At 33.8% G+C, this 23,700-nt stretch overlaps 1 protein-coding gene across 4 annotated transcripts in view; it reads left to right on the top strand.

Annotated features, from left to right (window-relative positions):
• Window positions 1-23,700, top strand: part of ERBB4 (erb-b2 receptor tyrosine kinase 4) — a 901,667-nt gene that overhangs the window by 639,730 nt on the left and 238,237 nt on the right. For all 4 annotated transcript variants that reach the window (XM_070422057.1, XM_070422055.1, XM_070422058.1 and 1 more), the window contains exons 8-13: window positions 139-252; window positions 1,539-1,665; window positions 6,534-6,607; window positions 7,805-7,895; window positions 9,711-9,910; window positions 19,082-19,214. In XM_070422057.1, coding sequence (XP_070278158.1) covers window positions 139-252; window positions 1,539-1,665; window positions 6,534-6,607; window positions 7,805-7,895; window positions 9,711-9,910; window positions 19,082-19,214 — 739 coding nt within the window. The remainder of the gene's footprint in view (window positions 1-138; window positions 253-1,538; window positions 1,666-6,533; window positions 6,608-7,804; window positions 7,896-9,710; window positions 9,911-19,081; window positions 19,215-23,700) is intronic.

Below are 23,700 nucleotides of genomic sequence, written 5' to 3'. Positions count from 1 at the left end.
GATATTTAAACAGGTGTTTTAGGGAAATAGACATTTATAGGATCAAAAAAGGCTAATTCTTTTCACACCCTAAAATAGCTCCTTGTAAACTTGTTTGCAGAACATCAACATTATTGCTAATTTTACCTTTTTTATCAGATAACTTTGTGGTCGATTCCAGTTCTTGTGTGCGTGCCTGCCCTAGTTCCAAGATGGAAGTGGAGGAAAATGGGATTAAAATGTGCAAACCTTGCACTGATATTTGCCCAAAAGGTGAGTGATCACCGAGGGGCCTACAACAAAGTTTTCATTTACATTTTAATGGGGCCTCTCACAGCACACCACTCCCACAACCAAACCTCCCCCCACACACTTTTCCATAACTTCGAACAGTTCCCGAAGTATCTACTATTGTAACAGTGTCTATGACTGATTTTGAATGATATATGCTAAAATGGTGCAGATAAAACTGAGTTAAGTTTGATAGGATTCAGAAAAAAAAGTTGCATTTTATTCTATAAGCAGCAAATCTTAGAAATTAGGAGCAAAACAAGTGTTCACACAATTATTTTAGCATCATGAACTCATATCAATTGCTTGCCAATGTGCGCAAAATGATCTGCTAAGCATCAAAAGAGGCACAAAGAGAAATGCAATTGACATTTACTCTCCAGGTCTTAAAAAGTATTTTGAAAGACAAAATATATAAAATGGCAAAGATGTTTACCATAAGTGTTAAATAAACACATATAATTTACGTTCTATAATTTTAGTGGAGAAAGAAATACCTTCCAGCTATGATGCTCAAATCCCTCACCAGAATGAAACTTAAGTTAAGCAGGGCAAACGTGCAGTTCAAAATTTTCTAATATTTTTGAGTTTTTCAAAGTAACAGGAATGCCTTAAAGTCTTAAAAGGACAAACTTAAGACTTACTATTAGACTACATTCTCTCCTTCTCTCCCTCCTCACCCCCACAAACACACACCTGTTTTGTGTTGTTTTCTTCTTTCTTTCTTTTTTTTTTAAGTACAGCCTTCAGAAGGCACAGGTAATATTTAATTTAACTCAACTCACATCATTCGTACTCTGTTTAATATGTATTCTTAATTGGACCAGTGTTTTTAAAACTGCAGATTGTAGACTATCATTAGGCTATGAAATTGAAGTGACCAGCATTTAAAAAGTATTTTAAAGAAATATTTTAGGATGGATTAGAAATGAGGTGATTTTATATAGTAAGAGGAAGTACTTATTGTGGAAAGTTTTGTTTTAGTTTTGTATCTGTTATGCGTATATACGGGGTCTTGATATAAAATATAATTCTTATAAGTCATGGTCACTAGATGATAATACCAGGGTAATATTTATAAGCGGGCCAAGTAGTAAATGTTGCATGCATGGATTATTATTTTATTTATTAGAAAGCAATGTATTTCTTATGGTAAATATTTTTATTTTATAATGAAAACATGCTGTCATTTTATAATGAAAAGGCAATGGTTTATTGACTGAAAAGGGTTTCTCAAATTTCCCGACTGTGACTCCTTGTTTCTCCAGCGTGTGACGGCATCGGCACGGGATCACTGATGTCCGCACAGACTGTGGATTCCAGCAACATCGACAAGTTCATAAACTGCACCAAAATCAATGGGAATTTGATCTTCCTTGTCACTGGTATTCATGGGTTAGTATTAAATGTTTGCAGAAAATTATTTTGTAAGTGTAGACTAAGCTTAAGAGTCTTTTGCTTTGTCTGTTTGGTCTTTTGACCCAGAAGAGTCCTACCTGTGTTAATGCTCTTCTCCAACAAAATCGGACGGCAGGCTTCGCCAGCAGTGATAGTAAACCAAAGTTTGGGATGCATCAGATTATGAGATTAGTGACTGGTTAGATTTAAAAATATAAATTTATATACAAACTAAGATGTATTTGCAGGATATTCTCATTACATCCTTAGATTTCAGCAAGCTTGGCATATCTTCAGATATGATTAGGGAAACAATATCAGTGGGTAAAGTGGGGAATTCCATTCAAATTTCTAAAAAATATAGTTTAAAACAATGTAAGTTAATATTTCTTTTTACAAAAAGTATCTCACAAAAATCAAATCAGAAAATTAAAATTGTCCTGAGCTTTCAGAACATCTCTTTGTCTTTATGTGTATTTTTCTTTTTTCTAAGCCTGGAAAGTTAGTACAGCTCTGAGAAATCTATAAAATGAATTTCATTTTAGCAGTAAAAATCGTAACATTTTCTAGGCTCCTTCATTACAGAACCACCTGCTGGTTTTAACTAGGAAAACAACCCAGTTTGTAGTCTTTCAATTGCGATAAAAATGTCAATATTTTTACTTTATATTTTATCTATTTGTCTACATTACTACCTAAACCCTAAATATTAGTGCTACAAGCTACAGATAAAAAGTATCACTTCCATATTTCAGTTCAAAATCTTACTCTAAACATGTATCACATCATTTCTAGGAGGAACATAATTTAACACATTTAGAATAAATATGTCCTAATAGAAACAGCAAGAGAAATAGAACAGAATAGTTTATTTTTTTCTATTTAAATAAATCACTCTAGGTCTTATTACATAAGCATTTTTTCCCTTTAGAATGTAGCTTTGAATATGGGTCTATGCCAGATACTCTAATAATATGTATATACTTTCTACCCCAGGTATGATATATTGGCCCATGTAGTATTTTCTTTAAAGGTCAAGATTTCTAAGTTCTTTTTAAAAATGTATGTACTTAGCTATTCTTAGCCCACATTTTTACATAGCAACACTCTCTTCAAGCTAGGCAGTACTAGCCGTTTTAAGATGGGACACATTCAATCAAATTCACTATACTCCCCACTGGCTCTTTGTATCCATTTTTCATTGCTATCATTGCCTCCGTGGCCATTGGGTAGAAGACCTGTGTTGATATTTAGGTGCTTCCATATAATTTAATGCATATGTGACACTTAGTAAAACAACATATTCATATTTTAACTATATTGAATACCAAATATCACCATGAATGACAGAGCATATCATGTTGACAGTATCTTCTGAGAAATAAGACATAAGCCACTTGATTCATAGTGTCTGATTTCACCTGGATATAATAAATGATTGGCCTGAAGTCCATCAGTATGGGTAAAAATTTTAAAACAGACACATTAATTTCATTACACAAGTGGTTTTCATCCCAATCAGACCAATATCCATATCTTATATATTCAGCATTTTAATACTTCCTTTTCAATTCTGAAATAAAAGTCATAGATAAGAAAGCTTCCATATACTAGTGTATGTGTGTATGTGTGTGTATATATATATATATATATGATTTTAATTCTTCAGTTGTAATTTATTTATTTTTTAAATTTATCTTTATTGTTGAAAGTATTACAAATAACCCCTTTTCTTCCCTATTGACCCCTTCTAGGCCACACCCATCCCCCCACCCCAGGTTTTCACCACTCTATTGTCTGTGTCCATGGGTTATACATATATGCATATAAGTTTTTTGGTTAATCGTTTCCCACCCACCTCTACCTTTTCTCTGAGATTAAACAGTCTGTTCCATGCTTCTATGTCTCTAGATCTATTTAAAGACGAAATAAGAGAAAATGTTTAGTTTCTAGAACAATAGTGCCATTGCCAGAGATAGACTAGGTACTCTTGTTTCCTTATTTAGAATGGGAACCACAGGCAAAATGCAGTGTTTAGCGTTATCCATGGGAATAATCCCCCTTCAATCTTGTCATGTTTGACATGGTTTATGTGCATGTGCTTGAAGGAACAAAATGCTCACCAGATAAACATGTCCATGCTTTGTCACAATGAGACACTGACAAGGAAGTATTCAGATAAAAGACTGCAAAATTGAAAGACAATGAACATGTGATAATTGGTTGAATGAAGAAATCGATTGTGATGCGATTGTGAAAATATGCTGCTCTGTCTTTATCCTGAGCTTTATATTGGATCACTAACAATGGTGACAGAGTGCATGTAATGTTCTTACTCACGGCTCTGAATTTAGCTAGTAAATTTCTTGATTTTATAGTTCTATGGATTTCAAGTGTCTGTAGAATGAAACTCCCTACAGGTACTCTGAGTTTGGTAAGTGGGATTCTGTCAACTTATTTTATGAGAGTTCTGAATCTCTAAAATAAGTATATAAAATTTCTATGGCCCATTGGGCTTCATGTGAATAGTCCAGAATTCACTTAATTCCCCACAACCTGGACACGTTCTTAATATAGGACTGAAGTGACCCCATTATTGTGTGCTTGCCCTGGATTTTGAGTGTTTCTCAAAGAAGTCAGAATATTTTATTATATGACCAGAGCTGTTCTAGACCCTGCTTTTCATCAAAAATCAAATGTTGAAAGTTCATTCTGCTACTGTAGTGTTGACATTTATTCTGCATACAAAAGTCTTTGCCCATAAAATAGGATAATAACAAGAATTTTACCACATAGTGAACTTATTTTTTATTTTTGCTTCCTATTCATACAAAGCATAGTCATTCATTCTATGCATCTTCAGTTATAAATAGAGCAAGTTTGCCAGAACATTTAATTTAGACTTGAAGCTTTTGAGGGCTCTTCATGTCACATTGAGGAAAATATTCATTGTTTATGTGTGAATTATAGGGAAACTCATTTATAGTGTTTCTCCAAGCTCTCCGTAACTCTCCATTTAAACTAGTTGTACAGTAAATGGACCGCACTTCTTAGTTTGAAACAGTCATTTAATCAAGCAATTTTTTTTCCCTTTGACAATATGGGATGTTCACAGTGTAGAAGAATATGCCAATGAATCAAGTTGAGACAGCTACACTAAAGGTAGTTCCATATATCATGGTTTCTGGAACTAATAGAGTCTATAAGAGGCTCTAAGATAAAAAAAAATGCCAGTAGATTCACACTCAGATTCCCCCCAAACAGGCCATATGCCAATTTTTCAGGGGACTATGGAGCACCTGGATTGATAACCCTGTTAAATCACATCCAGTGGACTACCATATCCTAGTGTTTATTCTCTGGACACAAAAGGAGGTTCCTAAATATTGATAAAACAACAGATGTCCTAACTTAGACACAAACAACAGTATAGTGGTTACCAGAGGGAAGAGAAGTGGTGGGAGTAGTAAAAGGTCAAGGGGGTCAAATATATGGTGACAGAAGAAGATCTGACTTTGGGTGATGGGCAATACAGTGCAATATACAGGTGATATAACATAGAATTGTACATTTGCACCTATATAATTTTATTAACCAATGTCACCCCAATATATTTAATTAAAAATAAAAAAGAAGCAATATAAAAAAACAAATAAAGATTGTTTTTATATATGTATAAGGTGCAAAAAATTGGCAGATATTCACAGCAAGAATAAAACTAAATTGATTGCTACAGGTGAATATGCTTCTAAAAAAGCCTAAGTTCATTGTTCTTAGAAGGTTTGATCTCTCTTAGAGAAGAGAATTCAATTTTTCTCTGAAGAGTATATATTAATATTAGGTTTCTACTTGCTCAGGATAGCACAGAATAATTTTAAAGTAATCAAACATTTTCAAAAATACTATGTATTCCTTAAACATTGAAAATATTCCTTGAATTACTGAGAAATGTTTGGTATTATTATGTTTACGTTTGGCTTAATTTTCAAGTGTGCAATTATTTCATGTGATCAGTATATTATACCAAAAAATGTTCTTAAGTTGAAAACCTCTGAAAAAAAAAACCCTATTAAACATTTAATTTTAAGAGATATTTATGTTCATTTTTGAAAAGACAAGGTATCTCTCTCTGTATATATATCAAAAACATTTTTTTACAAAAATATGAGTATGCATTAGATCTTCAAATTTATAACACCTTTTGAATATTATTAAATTTGTTGTAAATTGTGTTTTTAAATGTTAGTATGATTTATATAGATGGAAGCAAATAGGTCTGTTATAAAAAGGAATATAAATATCAGTTAGGAACAAAATTGCTCTAAATAATTCATATGAAGAGTAACTTTTATATAATGTTATAAATATTATGGAAACTCACTAATAGGTAAATGTGGAGATACAGCAAAAAAGGTTACTTCATGTGTTTGTTTTTATGCTTCGTAAGAAATTACAAGTGTTATTCACAATTTTGAGTGCTTCGAAGAGCCTGGATGGCAATGTCCTTACTATAACATCATTTATTTGCAGGTTTTATTTTCCCAGTTAAGAATAAACATTTAAAGCAAAATATAAAGCATGGTTAATAAATGGATTTGCTGTATGTGGAGGTTTCTTCTGTATAATCAAACTGAATCATTTCTTTAAATCTAGACTTGCTTTTAATAAACTCATATTCTCTGTCATCAAAGTGGTCCTCAAAGCAACTTTAAATTTTCCTCCATACCCAAGGCAGAAAAATCTGGACATTGTTACCCTTCCTCTTGATAATGACAATTCAACTTGAATAAAATAATGTCACATTTTTATATTTTTATTCCTTTATTTAATTTTGAATCTGACTGCTTCTCTCCCGGGTTTTCTAGGGACCCTTACAATGCGATTGAAGCTATAGACCCAGAGAAACTGAATGTATTTCGGACAGTTCGAGAGATAACAGGTAATTTTTTCAAGTGCAATTGTGTTAGTAATCATGTGAATTTTAACAATTTCTTGAAAATATTATATAATATTGGAACCAGAAACTCAATTTCAAAGTAAATTCAAGTCTCTACTTCTTAGCATGTATGCACATTTTGAAAGCCCGTGGAATTTAAAGAGTAAAATATCCTTGAAATTTTGATGTTACTGTTTTGCAAGTGCCAATTGATCTTTGAAAGCATTTTTTTTACCTTTTCACAAGAAGTACAGTGGGGCCTTGACTTACGAGTGTCCCGACTAATGAGTTTTTCGAGATACGAGCCGTCTCTCAGCCGATTTTTTGCTTTGAGTTGCGAGCTAAAATTCTGGTTACGAGCCAGCTTCAGATACCTCACCGCTAGTTGGCGCAGCGCACGTCACAGTGAACGCCACAACATCAGCCCAGCATCACGTGTCTCACTCGTTCACTTTTTGATTTGACATACGAGTAATTTGAATTACGAGCTCGGTCATGGAACGAATTAAACTCATAAGTCAAGGCCCCACTGCACTATTTAGTGTGGGTAATGCATATCATTCATTTAGCACATGTTTATAGAGCATGTAATACATTTGGTGCTGTTATAGCAGATGATATGGGTTTATAGAAATGAATTAAACATGATTTGTTATTAAAGAGTATAAAGTCAAATGAGGAGGGGTAAGTATATACGTCTATGTCTTAGAATGCAAGATGGGCAACTGAGGTCTACTAGTAAGTGTATAGATACAGTGGTAAAGGATTTCAGAGAAATTGAAATTGAATTTTTCTCTTTATCTAGTTAGTCTAAATATTTTTGCTTTTAGAAGAATACATTAAGATTTATGTAGACTAACATCTACAATTATATGATCCCATATGTCTGAGAAATATAGATTTTTGGTGCTCATTGTTATTATCACTATTGTTATTGACAGTATTACAGATGTGCCCCATTCCTCCCTCTTTGTCCCCCTCCTTTGATATTCTTTGGAGTATTGGAGCCATGAAACTTTGACTAAGACACTCCATTTTGGAAGAAGAAATATGAGATAGAATGGTTCAAAAGTAGGAATATTCACTTTCCTTTTCTTATCTTTCAAAACATTTTTATCATATTTCAAGAACAATCAGTGTTAAACACTATTGCTCAGACAATGATGTAATGAATTTTTCAACTGTCCTCTTCTTTTATAGGTTTCTTGAACATACAGTCATGGCCCCCAAACATGACTGACTTCAGTGTTTTTTCTAACCTGGTGACCATTGGTGGAAGAGTACTCTATAGGTAGGTTTATATGTTCAAAGATGCAGGTCTCCCAGATTTCAAGAGTAGCATCATGTGTATAACTATTAGCCTCATGAATTTACTGATTCTAGAAATATTGGGTTTCTTCTTTTAATTCCAATGTGAGTTCAACAACAAAAAAAATACCCCAGTTGTGCTTAAAGTATACAGAATACACAGCTGGATTTTCCAACCACCTATCATTAAAGTAATAGTAATGTTTTGCAGGTATGGAATGCATGCTATGAAGCATAAAATTAATTACTTTATCATATTTATTATAATTAAAAGAGAGAGTTGGATGACTTAGAAATGGCTCAGATGTAGGGGATACAAGTGCCATACGGGAAGTTCTTGTTTTGCCTCTGGTGCTTTCATTTGAACCAAGCATCATAGAGCTGATGTTTCACGGATTAGTCCACCTCCCTGAGTACAGTGCTAGTTGTAATAAACAGAATGATCAAGGCTCAAAAGGACGCTGTTCTAATGTCAATAGTTTTATTCATATAATAAAAGTAGAGTTAATATTTACTAAGCCACTGCTTTTATTTTATTTCAGATTTTTATCTTTATGAAATATTGTTTATGAAGAGTTAAAAACTGATTTACATAAGGATATTTAATTTAATGTTTATTGCTTAAATCTAAATGCTGCCTGAAATCAATATTGTCATCAAATATTATATAATAGCATTTCACAGAAAATTCATTGAATTTTGCTATTAAAACAGGTATCTTTATAAGAGGTTTTAAAAGGTAAATGGGGAAGTATTAATATAAAAGGAGAGTTCAGAGATATAACTTAGTCAAGTGTTATATGCAACAAATTTTACTATCTACTGAATATTATAAGTATATCAAGGCATCATTATACTCATATTATAATCCACAAATCAAAGGATTTATAATGGGAGCCAGGATTTGAGAAAATGAATTATAGCTCAGTTGAGTACACACACACACGTGCATATTTTGCTGATATATATGTCAGCAAACTATTTTTAGATTTAGAAGTAAAATAAAAGGGGACAGTTTAGATCTCCAAAATGTAAACTCATGTCCATTAGTTGAAATGTGGGAAACACAGTTATTCTTCAGAGAATGCAAAAGGAACTTAATTACAAAATGTGGACTATATTGAAATAAAAACAATTTCCTTGACATGATTGTTTCTACCATGTAGTTGTTACTTAACATTTAGAGATTCTTTCCCCAGTTGTCCAAGCCTTCTGAATATTTTGTAAAATTAAAGTTTAATTTCATTCGTCTCTGTAAATTTTTATATCTCCTATCTTTACTTATACATTCTTCAGCTAGTACAATTATTCTTTTGTTCCTAAATAAATTAAAGCCTAATTTCAAAGACATTCTCTGCAATATTTATTCTTGGAAAGCATTCTGCATCTATTAAATAGAATACAATTAATATCTTATTTAGGGTATATGCAAGTCATTCCACATACATTTATTTAATTATTTAGTCTAAACACAGGATTTCATCCTTGAGGAACTGAAGATATGAGGGCAGGAGAGAAGGCAGTGTGCAGATACATCAGTGGTAAATAAGTATACTAAGAGAGAGATATCATTAATATTCATACTTCTAAAAGTGAACATGTTTCTTTTGGGTATTACTGTTAAAGCCTCCAGTATATAGCATGTAAAGATTAATATTCTGAGCACAGATTTATTGACTCATTCTCTCTCTGTAGTCTGTTTATCTTCTTTAGGAGTAAGATGTGACACCTGATATTTTACTTTAGAAATGAATGTCCTGGCCAGAATTGTTCCATGTTCCCTCTCCCCTCTCTTTAGTGGCCTCTCCTTGCTTATCCTCAAGCAACAAGGCATCACTTCCCTGCAGTTCCAATCCCTGAAGGAAATCAGTGCAGGAAACATCTATATTACTGACAACAGCAACCTGTGCTACTATCACACCATCAACTGGACGACGCTCTTCAGCACCATCAACCAAAGAATAGTGATTCGGGACAATAGGAAGGCTGAAAACTGTAGTAAGTACATTACTCAGACATTAAAACATAGAAGTTTTAGCCCAGCTAGTGTTACTCAGTGGTTGAGCATCAACCTACGAACCAGGAGGTCACAATATGATTCCCGGTCAGGGCATATGTTGAGTTGGGGAGCATGCAGGAGGTAGCCGATCAATGATTCTCTCTCATCACTGATGTCTCTCTCTCTCCTCTCTCTCTCTCTCTCTCTCTCTTCCTCTCTAAAGTCAATAAAATATTTATTTTTTAAAAAATAGAAGCTTTAAATATTTTCTCCCATTCTATATTTAACCAAACAGTTAAAATTACAGTGGGTCAGAATACTAGACTTCTTTTCCTCAACCCTTAAGAATGGTTGGTGCAGAATAACCAGAATAAGTGACTTGTTTTATAGTATACTAGAGGCCTGGCACATGAAATTTGTGCACAGGTAGGGTCCCTAGGTTTGGCCTGTGATCAGAGCCGATCTTCCTGGCTGCTGGCAGCCGGCCCCGCCCCCCTGCGCCCCTTCCCCCCCCCCCCCCCCCCCCCCCCGCTGCAGCTGAGGGTTGCCCTCTGTGCCCTCTGTGTGTGGGGCAATCAGGGCCCTGACACCACCCACATCCACCGCCACCCACCCCCAGTTCCCAGTTCCCCATTGGGGTCAGTGGTCAGTGTTTGTCATAGCCGACTGTTTGTTCCGCCGTCCAGTTGATTTGCATATTATGCTTTTATATATAGAGAAGATTATGTATGTGCAAATCTTAATTATAAGCATCCACCTGTGGAGATTTAAATTCAATAGGTGTAAGTGGAACTTGAAACCTAAATGTTTAATAAACATCTGGGTAATTCTTTGGATCCAATCAGTTTGTAGAAATTCACCCCATTGAATTTTCTGTTCACTTTCAGTGAATTTGATAACATAGGATAACAGAGTATTTCCCATTTGGGAGTGGTGGAAAAAATGAAGATGTTTTCTTTTGAAAAGTGTGAAATGCTATTCAAGAAAAAAGTTCATTTCATAAGTGCATTTCTTGTTCACTATCTTTTTTCTCACTTATTTTGATGCTTATTGATCCACTCCATCATTTCTTTGTTATACAGAAGTTGATGATGTTTTCATGGGTACATAACTAGACTGTTTCTGTGTTATACTTTCCTGATTTTCTACTGAGTACTACTATCTTCTACATCCTAAGAGTTCCACTACTATGCATTTGTTTGACTTGCTTATGATAAATATCAAATAAAATACTTAGAATTTAAATGGTTTATTCATAAAAATGTATTGTAATTGTGGTTATGATGAATTAGTCTTGTTAAAAAGTCACATCCCCTAAGAAATATTTTGCTATCAGGATGCCTTCTTATTTATTTAATCCATTGGAACAATTACAAGGGTATAAACACATATGTTTAATTTTTTTTTGATATATGTGAATTGATAATATAGGACATTTTTAAAAAAATATAAAGTCTTGCCGTAACCGGTTTGGCTCAGTGGATAGAGCATCGGCCTGCGGACTGAAAGGTCCCAGGTTCGATTCCGGTCAAGGGCATGTACCTTGGTTGCAGGCACATCCCCAGTAGGGGGTGTGCAGGAGGAAGCTGATCGATGTTTCTCTCTCATCGATGTTTCTGACTCTCTATCCCTCTCCCTTCCTCTCTGTAAAAAATCAATAAAATATATTTAAAAAAGAAAATATAAAGTCTTAAGAAAGCAAATATAATTTAAGCTTACTAAGTAAAGTAGTCAGTAAAATGATTTATTTACTAATACTCCACCTTTTTTTTATAAAGGGTTTAAGGTAGCTCAGGTTACCAATTTTCATATACTATAATATAATTTGTGAGGAACTCACATTTTAGCTGTTTTGGATCCTGAAAAATATTTTCCAGAGAAAAGAGATCTATTGTAACCTGAGATTCCTATTGTGAGTGAACTTAAGTTCTTACACATTCTTCTATTCCACATAGACTCAAGAAGTACAAAATTTTATTATATACCAAAATATGTATGTTTACATTGAATGAGACATGTCCTTTAATTTAGCCTAGATTATATCCTTAGTTTTATACATTTCTGATTCTTGACAGAAGTTTGCTTTTCTTTTTTCTAATTCTTAATCTTTTTATCCCACATTCACTCAACCAGTGGTACACGTGGAAGGAATAAGAGTAATGAATAGGAGTCTAGATATTAAGGGATTTTAAAATGATCTCCTAAGAGCTTAAACAATGAATAGGTATATGCTTGATTCCTCAAAAATGTTTTTCCTTTTCTCAGGTTAGATTCTGGTCAAGGGCATGTACCTCCTCCCCTGCCTGGGTCCTGATCAGGGCTCATGCAGGAGGCAGCCAATCGATGTGTTTCTCTCACATCTATAGTTCTTTCTGTCTTTCTCTCTTGCTTCCACTCTCTCTAAAAATCAATGGAAAAATATCCTCTCATGAGGAAATGTGTGTGTGTGTGTGTGTGTGTGTGTGTGTGTGTGTTGAAGTTTTAACCCCTGGCACCATGAATGTGATCTTATGTAGAGAGAGGTTCTTTGTAGATGTAATTAAAATGTAGATGAGCTTATACTAGATTAGAATGGGCCCTTAATCCACTGAAATTTGTGAGAATAGGAAAAGAGAGACAGAGGCACACAGAAGAGAACATCAGACCAGAAGGCACACAGAAGAGAACATCAGACCAGAAGGCACACAGAAGAGAACATCAGGTAAAGACATATGCACACATAAAGGGAAGACAACCAATGAAGACAGGGTCAAAGAATGGAGTTACGCAGTCATAAGTCAGGAAAACCAAGGAACGCCAGCAATCACCAGAAACTAGGAATGCCCCCCAGGAAAGATCCAGCCAGCCAACACCTTGATTTTGAAGCAGAACTGTGATGGAATAAATTGTGATACAACTGTGATAGAATTGTGGTAGAATAAATTTATGTCATTTTAGGCTATCATTTTGTGGCATTTTTGTTATACCAGACCTGATACACTAATACAGACAGTGGTATAACAGTGAAAACTAATATAGATCGGGAGGACCCAGGGTTCTGCATTTTTAATACCAGATCTTTCTGAGGCAAGTGTCTGAGAAAAATCCATTTAGAAACTCTATTGTATTTTATAACACCCCTCATTATTCTTTTTATTCTGTAGTCAGAAATATATTTTAAAAACACATTGTCTTGGTAATTCATTTCATCTTTTGAGGATTTGTTCTCTCAAAAAGGACCTATTGTAGGAAATTTTCAGTTGGGCGACTTAACACTGTATATTTAATAACAGTTTTGGGAGACAAAAAGAAAGAATGGATCAAAAAAGCATTTTATCAATAGTGTTCTGTTTTATCCTTTTACTAATCTAACGCATTCAAGACAATAAAGGGGATATTTAATGATTATTTACACATTGATTAATTATAGTACAATATATATTTTACTATTATATTTTATTTACTTCAGAACTTCAACAACACACTTATGAACTTATTTTACTTTTTTAAAGTTAATGTGCCTTCTGAAAAGTACTTTATAATGTGCTCAGTGTTCTAAGAATATTCAAGGATTTATCAATATTTTATCACTGCTGTCACAGCTGCCTGTCATATATCCCTCTACCAGAATTTTCTCCCCAGGTCCCACTCAAGTCAGAGATATAGAACCTAGAGCACTTAAGAGTGAACAAACTTTTGGTAACACCTGTTTCACCTATTCAGTATGGTGAATGGGTATGTCTTATTCTTCCACTCCTACCTTTTCCTAAATTTTATGGCTTCAACTTATTCCAACATTTTCCAAAGACCCATAATGACCTTCCCACTTATATATGTCTACATAAAGTGCTTATTGCAATAGAATTTTATAATCCCAACTCCAAGGATAACCACATCCTAATCCTCAGTATCTGTGAATGCTACTTTATATGGCAAACGGTACTTTGCAGATGTAATCAAGCTGTGTATTTTAAGATTGGAAAATTAATCTGGACTATCTGGGTGGGCCCTAAATGTAATCACATGTGACCTTATAGGAAGGAGAAAAAGGGATATTTGATTTTAATAAAGGAGACGGTGATGTGACCATGGAAACAGAGGTTGGAATGATGTATCTACAAGCAGAGGAATGCCAAAGTGGCCTCTGAAAGCTGGAAAAATTAACTCAAAATGGATTAAGGACTTAAATGTAAGACATAAACCATAATACTCCTAAAATAAAACATAGGAGGTAAGCCTCTTGACATTGGTCTTGGCAATGATTTTATGGACACAATCCCAAAAACAGAAGCAACAAAGCAAAAATAAACAAGTGGAACTGTATCAAACTAAAACATTTTTCAAAGCAAAAAAAGCAGTCAACAAAGTTAATAGGGAACCTACAGAATGGGATAAAATATTTGCAAATTATGTATCTGATAAGGTCTTAATATCCAAAGTATATAAAGAACTCATACAACTCAATAACCAAAAAATAAAAATAAAACAAAACAAACAAACAAACAAATCTGAATAAAAATGGGCAGAGGACTTGAATGAACATTTCTCCAAAGAAGACAAATAAATGATTAACAAATGTATGAAAATGTGCTCAACATCACCAATCACCAGAGAAATTCAAATTGAAACCACAGTGAGATATCACTTAACACTTGTTAGACTGTCTATTTTCAAAAGAGAAGAGAAAAGTGCTGGTGAGATGCGGGGAAAAGGGGTGTACTTTGGTACAGCAGCTATGGAAAACAGTATGGAGGATCCTCAAAAAGTTTTAAATTACTACTATATGACAAAACAATTCCACTTGTTATAGAGTCCTATCAGCTTTGGAAGAGGGAGGGTGAAGGGACAAGAGTGAGAGGTTTTCAAACTACAAAAAAAAAAATAGTGTTTTTTCTGTTTTGTTTTGTAATAAGTCTCTATATTATTGTTCTTATTATCAAAGGGATACTTGGTTATTACCAAAAGTGTTACAAAATATAGATAAATTAAAAGAAGAACATGAAAAATAAACAGGCTTCACATTAAGTTGACTATTTGTAGGTTCCAAAACCCAATATTATACTATCCTACCTCCTTTCAAAAATAGTCATTTGTCCATTTCCCCAAAAAAATAATAAATAAGCAGAAATAAGTAGATGAGGGAGTTGATGAATTATCAGGAAATGGGCAATAACAAAGAGGTACTGATACCTTTATCAACAACCTGAAGGCAGAATCTTAAAATGTATTTTATGGCCTTAGACAAGTAGGTAAACAAAGAACTCGAGGCATTGATTATGTTTTCTATACCAATATGAAGGTGATTAATATGAAGAACCAGAGATTCATAACACTGAGCAACATGATTTTGAATATATTCTACTTGTCTTTACAAGTTGCATTTGTTATGGGTTCCTCTGATAAACATGTTTGTTCCATAAGCAAGTATATATGATAATTATATATAAATTCTTATATGTTTCAGACTATGAAATAGTTCATAAATAACCTTAAAATTGCTGAATGTTTATAAAAATGGGTATTATAACTTTATACCCATTAATATCATTTATCTTTGCTCCTTTTTAACTCTTAAGCTATTATATAGATTTTGTTCTTATACATTTATATTCCATCAGCTCGATTGAACTTTCTTACTTCTTACATCTTCACAAATCTGTGGGAAGTCACTTATACTCCAAAGGAATCAGTGATATGAGAACTATATTAAGATTCCATTTCTACTGACGTTTCTTTTGCACGGTGAGAGAACTGAATTGGTCAGAAGGAAAGAACTCTTGTAATTAGTTTAAAATCAATATAGGGGATAAACTGTTAGAATTTCCCAAGTAGAGCAACAAATCATTCAACTTTTGAAAAGAAGTGTCTCCACATGAGAAGAGAAAAATAATCATAATATATGTTATTTAAATTTAATACATCTTTAAAAATGGAGAGTACCTCAATTAAGCAAAGTCTGCAAACTGAAGAGTTACCTAAAAAAGGAAAATATATTTGAGAAGAGGGACAATCCTACATACACAGGAAAACACTCTAGTTGATCTCTGTTCTTTCAGGTTATTTTTTAAAGTCACCTTTATGTTATTTATAATAATGTTAAAAATTAAAATAAGGTAAAATAGAGTAGAAGGAACTATAATTTTCAATAAAGTTTATGGATGTTTAGAAGCTATGGGCATTTTGGAGAAATTCTATATAAAAATTGTGTCTATATGCAAGAAGCAAGAAACATCAAGTAATCTTACTTTGGCTTTTTAGAAATAAATATCAGATGTCTACTTCTATCAGGATGGAATGAAAGGGATTATATATACCGTTCCTCAATGAAACAACCAAAAGATGGACAAAATATATGAAATGACAGATTGCAAGCGAGTGGATATCAGATAATGAAGCAGAGAGAGGAAACAAATGAGGCAAGCCTTGTGATTGTCCTGGCTAACTACCTTGGGAGAATTTTTGAGCCATAGCACAGTCTGGAGAGACCCAAGTAGAACCCCAAAGACTCCTTGAGTTGAGGAGGCGGCACTGATAGCCCAGGGAGGCTCAAGTCTGCAGACAGTGCCAGAGAGAAGAGAGCAGCACAGGGAGGAGAACCACCCTCCTAGAAATAGTAAAGCAAGCTTGTTAGTCAGGAGGAAACAATGCCAGATGAATATATGATTCTATACATGGGATTAGGAACACTGCATGGATACATATATAAAATTATCTTATTATTGAAATCATGTCCAAAGACAATCTAATGTGTAAAATTGTGAATGTGCAGTGAATAGCATTTGGAAAAGTAAAATGTATGACAATAGCTCAAAGGTTAGGAATGGAGAAATGGAAGTATCCTATTTTCATGTTCTGAGAGTTTGCATGAAGCAGTAAAATATAACTTTAAAACAGACTGCAGTCGTTTAAAGAGATATACTACATTTCTGCTCCTGGGAAGATGAGGTAGATATCCTTTTCTCTAGTCCTTTTGCTGACTACAACTAAAAACAATGAGTATTATATATATAAAAGAAACATAAAATTTTTTGGAAGGCAGAGAGAAGAAGGAAGGCAGGTTTGGCACCTTGAAATCCAAGAAGCACACAGATGTGAGTTCCCTAGATTTTATTGTTGTCTCATATAAGCCAGATCTGGAGGTGTAAACATTGGCAACTCAGAACAGGTGCAGACCAAAAAAGCCCCCAACAAAAGTCTGTTTTCTCTTCCAAAGGGCCTGGAAAGGTGCAGAGGAGCAAGACAAAAAACTTTTAGGCAATAACTTTTCAGCTCCAGCCAAAAGTCACAGAAAAAATCTGCAGCCCCAACTTCACCTCAGCATCTAAAGAGTAGGAGTCGACTTCCCACCTCCGCCAGGCTGCAAAGAAATGCCCAAACTCCCCACTAGGTGGTGTCAGAGAAGGCAGAGAAGGGAGCAGGGCTTTCATCCCCACTGGGCAGTAATGAGCCCAGGCAGAACTGGGTTTCAACCCCTAATCTGACACGTGTGGCCTTGAGCAGTTTAGCCTCTCTGAACCTCTGCCCATTTGTCAAATGAATAAGCATTTCTACTTTGCGTGATAGAGTTGAAGATTAGCACCCATATGTGAACAAAAAGTGCCCCACGCCCCTGAAAAAATGTAAAGTATGAACCATTGTACCTCTTAAGAATATGGAAGCAAAAATCCTTGACAAAGTAGTAGCAAATAGCACTCAACAGTATGTAAAATTGATATACAGCATAATCAAATGGGGTTTATTCCAGGGATACAAAGCTGATTCAGTATTTTAGAATCATGTTGTTTCTCTTAGAACCCTGACTAATACAATACCATACACAACCATAACTCAAAATGGATCGTTCAGTGGTTCTCAACCTTCTGGCCTTTTAAATACAGTTCCTCATGTTGTGACGCAACCATAAAATTATTTTCGTTGCTACTTCATAACTGTAATGTTGCTACTGTTATGAATCATAATGTAAATATCTGATATGCAGGATGGTCTTAGGTGACCCCTGTGAAAGAGTCGTTCGACCGCCAAAGGGGTCGCGACCCACAGGTTGAGAACCGCTGGTATACATAAATGTAACATCAAAACACATAAAGATTCTAAAAGAAAACATCAGAGCAAATCTTTATTACATCCTGTTAGACAAAGACTTCTTAGATATGATACCCAGAGCACAATTCACAAAAGAACAAATTGATAAATTGGATTTACCAAAGTTAAAAGTTCTTTCTGAAAGACAGTATTAAAGCAGGAAAAGTTAAGGCTAGGGCTTGAGAGAAAATATTTACAGAATTTAATAACAAACTCTCAATATCCATAGTAAGAAAACAACCATTCCAATATAAAATGGACATAAGATTCCTAACACTTCACCAAACAAGATATATGGATATCAAACAAGCACATTAAAAGAGTTTCAACATCTTTAATAATTTGGAAAATGCAAACCCAAACACTGAGACTACAGCAGACACCTTTAAACTTGTATCTTATTTCTATTCCTTTTTTCTTTCATTTGCTCTTTAAATATATATATATATTTGTTGTTGTTGTTGTTGATTTCAGAGAGAAAGGGAGAGGGAGAGAGACAAATATCAATGCTGAGAGAAAATCATTGATCAGCTACCTCCTGCACGTCCCCTACTGGGGATAGGGCCTGCAATCCAGGCATGTGCCCTGACCAGGAAATGAACTGTGACCTCCTGGTTCATGGGTCAACACTCAACCTTTGAGCAACACCAGCCATGCTCATTTGCTCCTTTAATATTATTTTTGTTTTATAACAAGTATCATTTGTTATCTTCATGAAGCTGTCATATGGAATTGAAGCCAAAAGATTGGTGTAATTGTAGAACAAAATGTTGGCTTGAGAAAGATATGTTTTTTTCCTTACCGTAACTGGAAGGTTAATTTCTATCACACCTTCTCCCTAGAGTTATGATATAGACAACTGACATTTGTTCATTTTGATTAAAAACACAATGTCGCTATACAACCACAGTGACTAAGCTCTGCAATATGGAAGAAGTTGGGGATAGTGTGAATAATGGTGACTAGACAGGCCACTAAAGTGGTCTGCCATAGATCTTTTTCAAACAAACTCCTTCAGAAATAGCTATACTTTGGAAGATTTATATTAAAATTGTAAGTTGTGACACAAGCTTCTGTTTATTTCCTCTTGATTTTGGTGTTTATTTCAGCTGCTGAAGGAATGGTGTGTAACCATCTGTGCTCAAGCGATGGCTGTTGGGGACCTGGGCCAGACCAGTGCCTGTCCTGCCGTCGCTTCAGCAGGGGCAGGACCTGCATAGACTCTTGTAACCTCTATGATGGGTAAGACATCTTCTATGTCACCTTTACCTCTTGACCTTTGAGGTACTGGTTGATTCAGATTGTAAAATTATAAGAATATTGTAAAATTTCAGTTTGGGTATACAGGCCAAGATTTTTAAGGAGAACTTTAGTTGCATAAAGTAGACAACTTATAGAATAATTATTTAAAGAGGAAATAATATTATTGGAAATATCAAGTCCAAATATATATTGAATATTATTCACATTTTAAAAACATGTAACAAAATAATTATTAACAAATTATTGAAATTTACTTCAAGTAAAATTTAAAAATATATTTCTACTCTCCTTATAAAAAGGATTGTCATATAAGCAATCTTTCCTTTTGTATGTGCCAATAGTCTTTATTTTTATACTTCCTACTAATGTTCACCTTTAATTATACATAACTTTCATTTATGTTTTCCATTTAGGTTGCATGTCTATTTTATTTTATTTTATTTTAGGAATGACACACTTTTCTATGTCTCTGACAATTGCTTAGCCTTATAGAAAAACTACCTTCATAATTTCTAGTTGAATAGGTTTTTCTAAGTGTCCTGCCACTTTCTAAAGATAACCTAAGCAATAATTTAAAGAAAATGTTTTACATTTCTTCTATTACTATAATAAAACCTAGTATATACCTTGCTGCATGACATCTCACATGCTCATAAAATCACTTTATCATAACATGCCATTTCATGCATCATAGTTATCCTTCATTAGTGTGATAACACATTTTTTAGTACTGTCCCTGAGTCAATTTTTTTTATATTGCTTACAGTGAATACTTTCAACAGTTTTGTAAAATTGCAGTTTTGAATTTCTTTATTTAATTTCTTCTTCTGCCTCATGAATTGTCCAATTTTTAGCAACTGTTTTCATGATCCCAAATAACATTATAAATTTGTATTTTATAAAAGAAAAATTAAAATGTCTGAAACATAGTAATATTATTTTAGTTTATCTTATTGTTAGAGTTATTACAGTGGTTTCCCTTTTTCCCCCTATTGATCCCCTCAACCCTAAACCTCTCCCAAGTCTGCTATTTTGAATCATACTTATAATGATATGTCTCTTCTTTGAAAGATGACCAAATTCAATTCTGTCCATACAATTTAGAGGAAAAAGATTAAAATTAGAAAATTAAATATAAAAGTTTTTAATTAAAATGTAATTGTTTTTCAGGAAAATTTCAGCTTCTTATTTTTGCAAGATACAATCAGCTCATAAAATTGATAATGAATAACAAATTATGTGCTGTTTGTCTCAGTGAAATGTATTCATGGTTGTTTATTTTTATGAAAGTAATATATTTTCTGTACATGAAGTAGCTCAGATTAAAATATGCTTGTTTGTGGGTGGCAATTGATACCCCTAAAATGAAACTAATAGACTTTAATTCCATTAAGTGAATATTACAGTGAAAGTTTATTGAATATGTATGTGCAGTTCTAAAGAAGTAATGAATTCTAGGATTCCTGTTTTTTTACAGCAGTATCTTATAATCACTGAGAACTGGTAGAATTAGTACTGGCCAAGCTCGTAACACTGTAGGGAGCCCAAGCCAATACTACAACCCAGGGCATCATGTTCATTCTCTTTCCTTTCCAGATGCCATCGCTTTTTAAAAAATATTTCATTTTAAACTTATCCGAAATATGAAATTGATAAATATGTGGATCTACACATCACCCTCTCTCTCAATTGTGCAAAAAAATGAAAACTAAGTAAAGGAAAATTACCAGTAAACAATAATTACCTGATTGTTTTTGAAAACTTACCATTTTCCATGTTATTAAATGAAATGTATTAAAGAAATTTAAAACTTTTTATATATTTTGAAATTGTAATAGGGCCTTAGAAAATCATACTCACAGTGTTAATTTGAAAAAATAAATAAAAATATCTTCTAAGAATCTGATGTAATTCTTGTCTGCCCAAACAAGGATGTATTTCCCCATCTCCAGTTTTGTGGGAGTGGATAATTTCTCCCAACATTGCCTAGTAGTTAAAACAACATTTGAGGGAAAATGAATTCAAAGCTAACCATCACTTTCTAGTCGAAATGTCCAACCTTGGACAAATAACCTAATCATTGTAAACTGGGAATAGTAACGGTGCCAACTTCATAAAATAGTTGTGATTATTAAATGAGGAATAGATAATAAAATCTTACTAGTGTTCTGACCATCAAAACTCATTATTTTCTTTCTTTGTCTATTAATATGAGCTGATCAAATGGTTAGGTAGAAAAGTCACCTTAGAAACTGCTAAAAATAAACACAAATACTGTATGGCAATTACCAAAATCTTATTCTTATTTATAAAAGAGGTTTATTATCATAAAAGAAGAAACCCTAAATAGAGCACTTGAAAATCAGCCAATTGTTGGCTATTAACACTCAAAATTCAAATCATTGGAGTCACTATATTTTGGCAACCCTTAACTACAATGCACAAGCTATCAAAATGAAAGAGAAAGTTAATTGCAATGGAATCTTACATTTTTCTTATCTGGCACGGTGATTAAACACTTCTGAAACTTGAAGAACACAGAAGCATCAAAAAGAGTGCCTGCCTAAGCTCTTTGTAGGCGTTTTTACATTAATGACCACAACCTCTCATTGAAACATTTTTTTTTCCTTTTTACAGAGGATACTTAAAAAACCGAAGCTTTGAGAAGTTGAGGGATTTAAAGCCTGGAAATATTAGCCTGGATCCTGGGATTTAAATTTGAGAAGGGTGTGACTTCAGAGTATTTGTTATTGATCATAGGATTGGAGAAGATAGCAGACACACAACAAACTGAAAAATGTAGAGCATCAAAAACAAGGAATAAATGCTCATGCTTAGCAGACTGATTTCGTAGGTCAGATTCCAGTGACAGGGAATCTCTGGCAAGGTGGACCAGGAAGAAAAAGAACGATGATGGAGGCAGTAACGATAAAGAGCGGGAGTCAGAGAAACTGTCAGAAGTATCTGTTCTGAGAGCAGAAAGGAAGAAAGCCAGAAGCCCTGCAAATGGAAATGTAGTCCACAGAAGAAAAGGCAGCTAGATTGTCTAATTTTTTTGTTTACATCCTCACCCAAGGATATTTTTTCATTGGTTTGAGAGAGCATGGGAGAGAGAGGGAAAGACAGAGAGAAATAGCAATGTGAGAGAAACACATTGACAGGTTGTCTCCTGACCAGGGCCTAGGCCAAGAGGATCCTGCAACCGAGGTACATGCCCGTGACCAGAATCAAACCCACGACCCTTTGGTCTTCAGGCTGACACTCTATCCACTGAGCCCAACTGGCTAGGGCTGTAGTGATTTTTAATCATATTCACTTTACGTCAACCCTGTGTGCCAGAAAAGAGATTTTAGAGAAGAGATAGATAAGCATGGCCTATGTTCTAGTATCACAATAATTATGACCTTTATTTAGTACCATAACCCTTTAGTCACCCCAGAAACCTGTCTGCAAAATAAATAATTTGCTGATGACACAAGCTTTGTTGTAACTGTCATGCACTATCATTAAATAGGTAATGCTTCTGACTATCTTTACAGTTTAGATACTCCCAATAGGAGGCCATTTTTCCCTTTATATTCTGCAGATTTCCTAGTGAAGTATTTTATATCACTCATGTTGATGAAACGTGCAAGAAAAAATCTGTTTTAATTAATTACAATTTTAAACATGAGAAAATTCATAAAACATTTAATCCATAGCAAACTAGCACTTTAAAAATGTTAAATCCATGTAATTAAACATTTGCATTTATGTATAGCTAAACCATTGATTTATGCTATTCATTTTGAAAACCAAATTTAATTATTTTGCCTTGGAGTAGGTGTCATCTTAATCTATCCAAAAGAAAATAGAGCACATGCTTTGGACCTCTGTCACTTATTAAGGCTTTACAGTAACCAAATGAGATAGTTTACTATGAAAAAAAGGAAATATTTCACTCAAGGGAAAAATAAATTTGAATTTATCACCTAATTAATCCATAATTGCTGTATTTGCAATGCTATTAGGTTGGAATGGTAGCTCATAGTACAAAGGCACAAAACAATGCAGTAGCTATAAATATTTAGTCATATTTTGTTAATGACATTCTAAATTACCTTTGCCCAGTACCGCACCCACTCATACACTAGTGGGAATGGAATAGTTTAAACATATTGGACATGACTGATAACCAATTATTAAAATGAACATTTTAAAGTAGATATGGATTATCAAACTTATATGGATACCATTTAATATTCAAATAGTCACAATATATAATGGTGTGAGGAGGTATGATCATCATTCCAGATTTTAATTAGAAAGTTTTAGAATGTTACCATTAAACTATTTTTATTGCATGCCATATAGAATTACTTCAAAAGGAGTTTAAACTGAAAAAAAAATGTTATGATATTAGATCAATAATCTGATAAAATAAAATCTACCGTAAAAGGATCTTTTCTCTAATTCTCTATGGCAG

The sequence above is a fragment of the Myotis yumanensis genome, unplaced genomic scaffold, assembly GCF_028538775.1.
Source record: "Myotis yumanensis isolate MYYU_CA2020_CCGP unplaced genomic scaffold, mMyoYum1.0.hap1 SCAF_8, whole genome shotgun sequence".
NCBI classification, from domain to species: domain Eukaryota; kingdom Metazoa; phylum Chordata; class Mammalia; order Chiroptera; family Vespertilionidae; genus Myotis; species Myotis yumanensis.
This window is presented reverse-complemented; position numbering and strand designations above follow the sequence as displayed.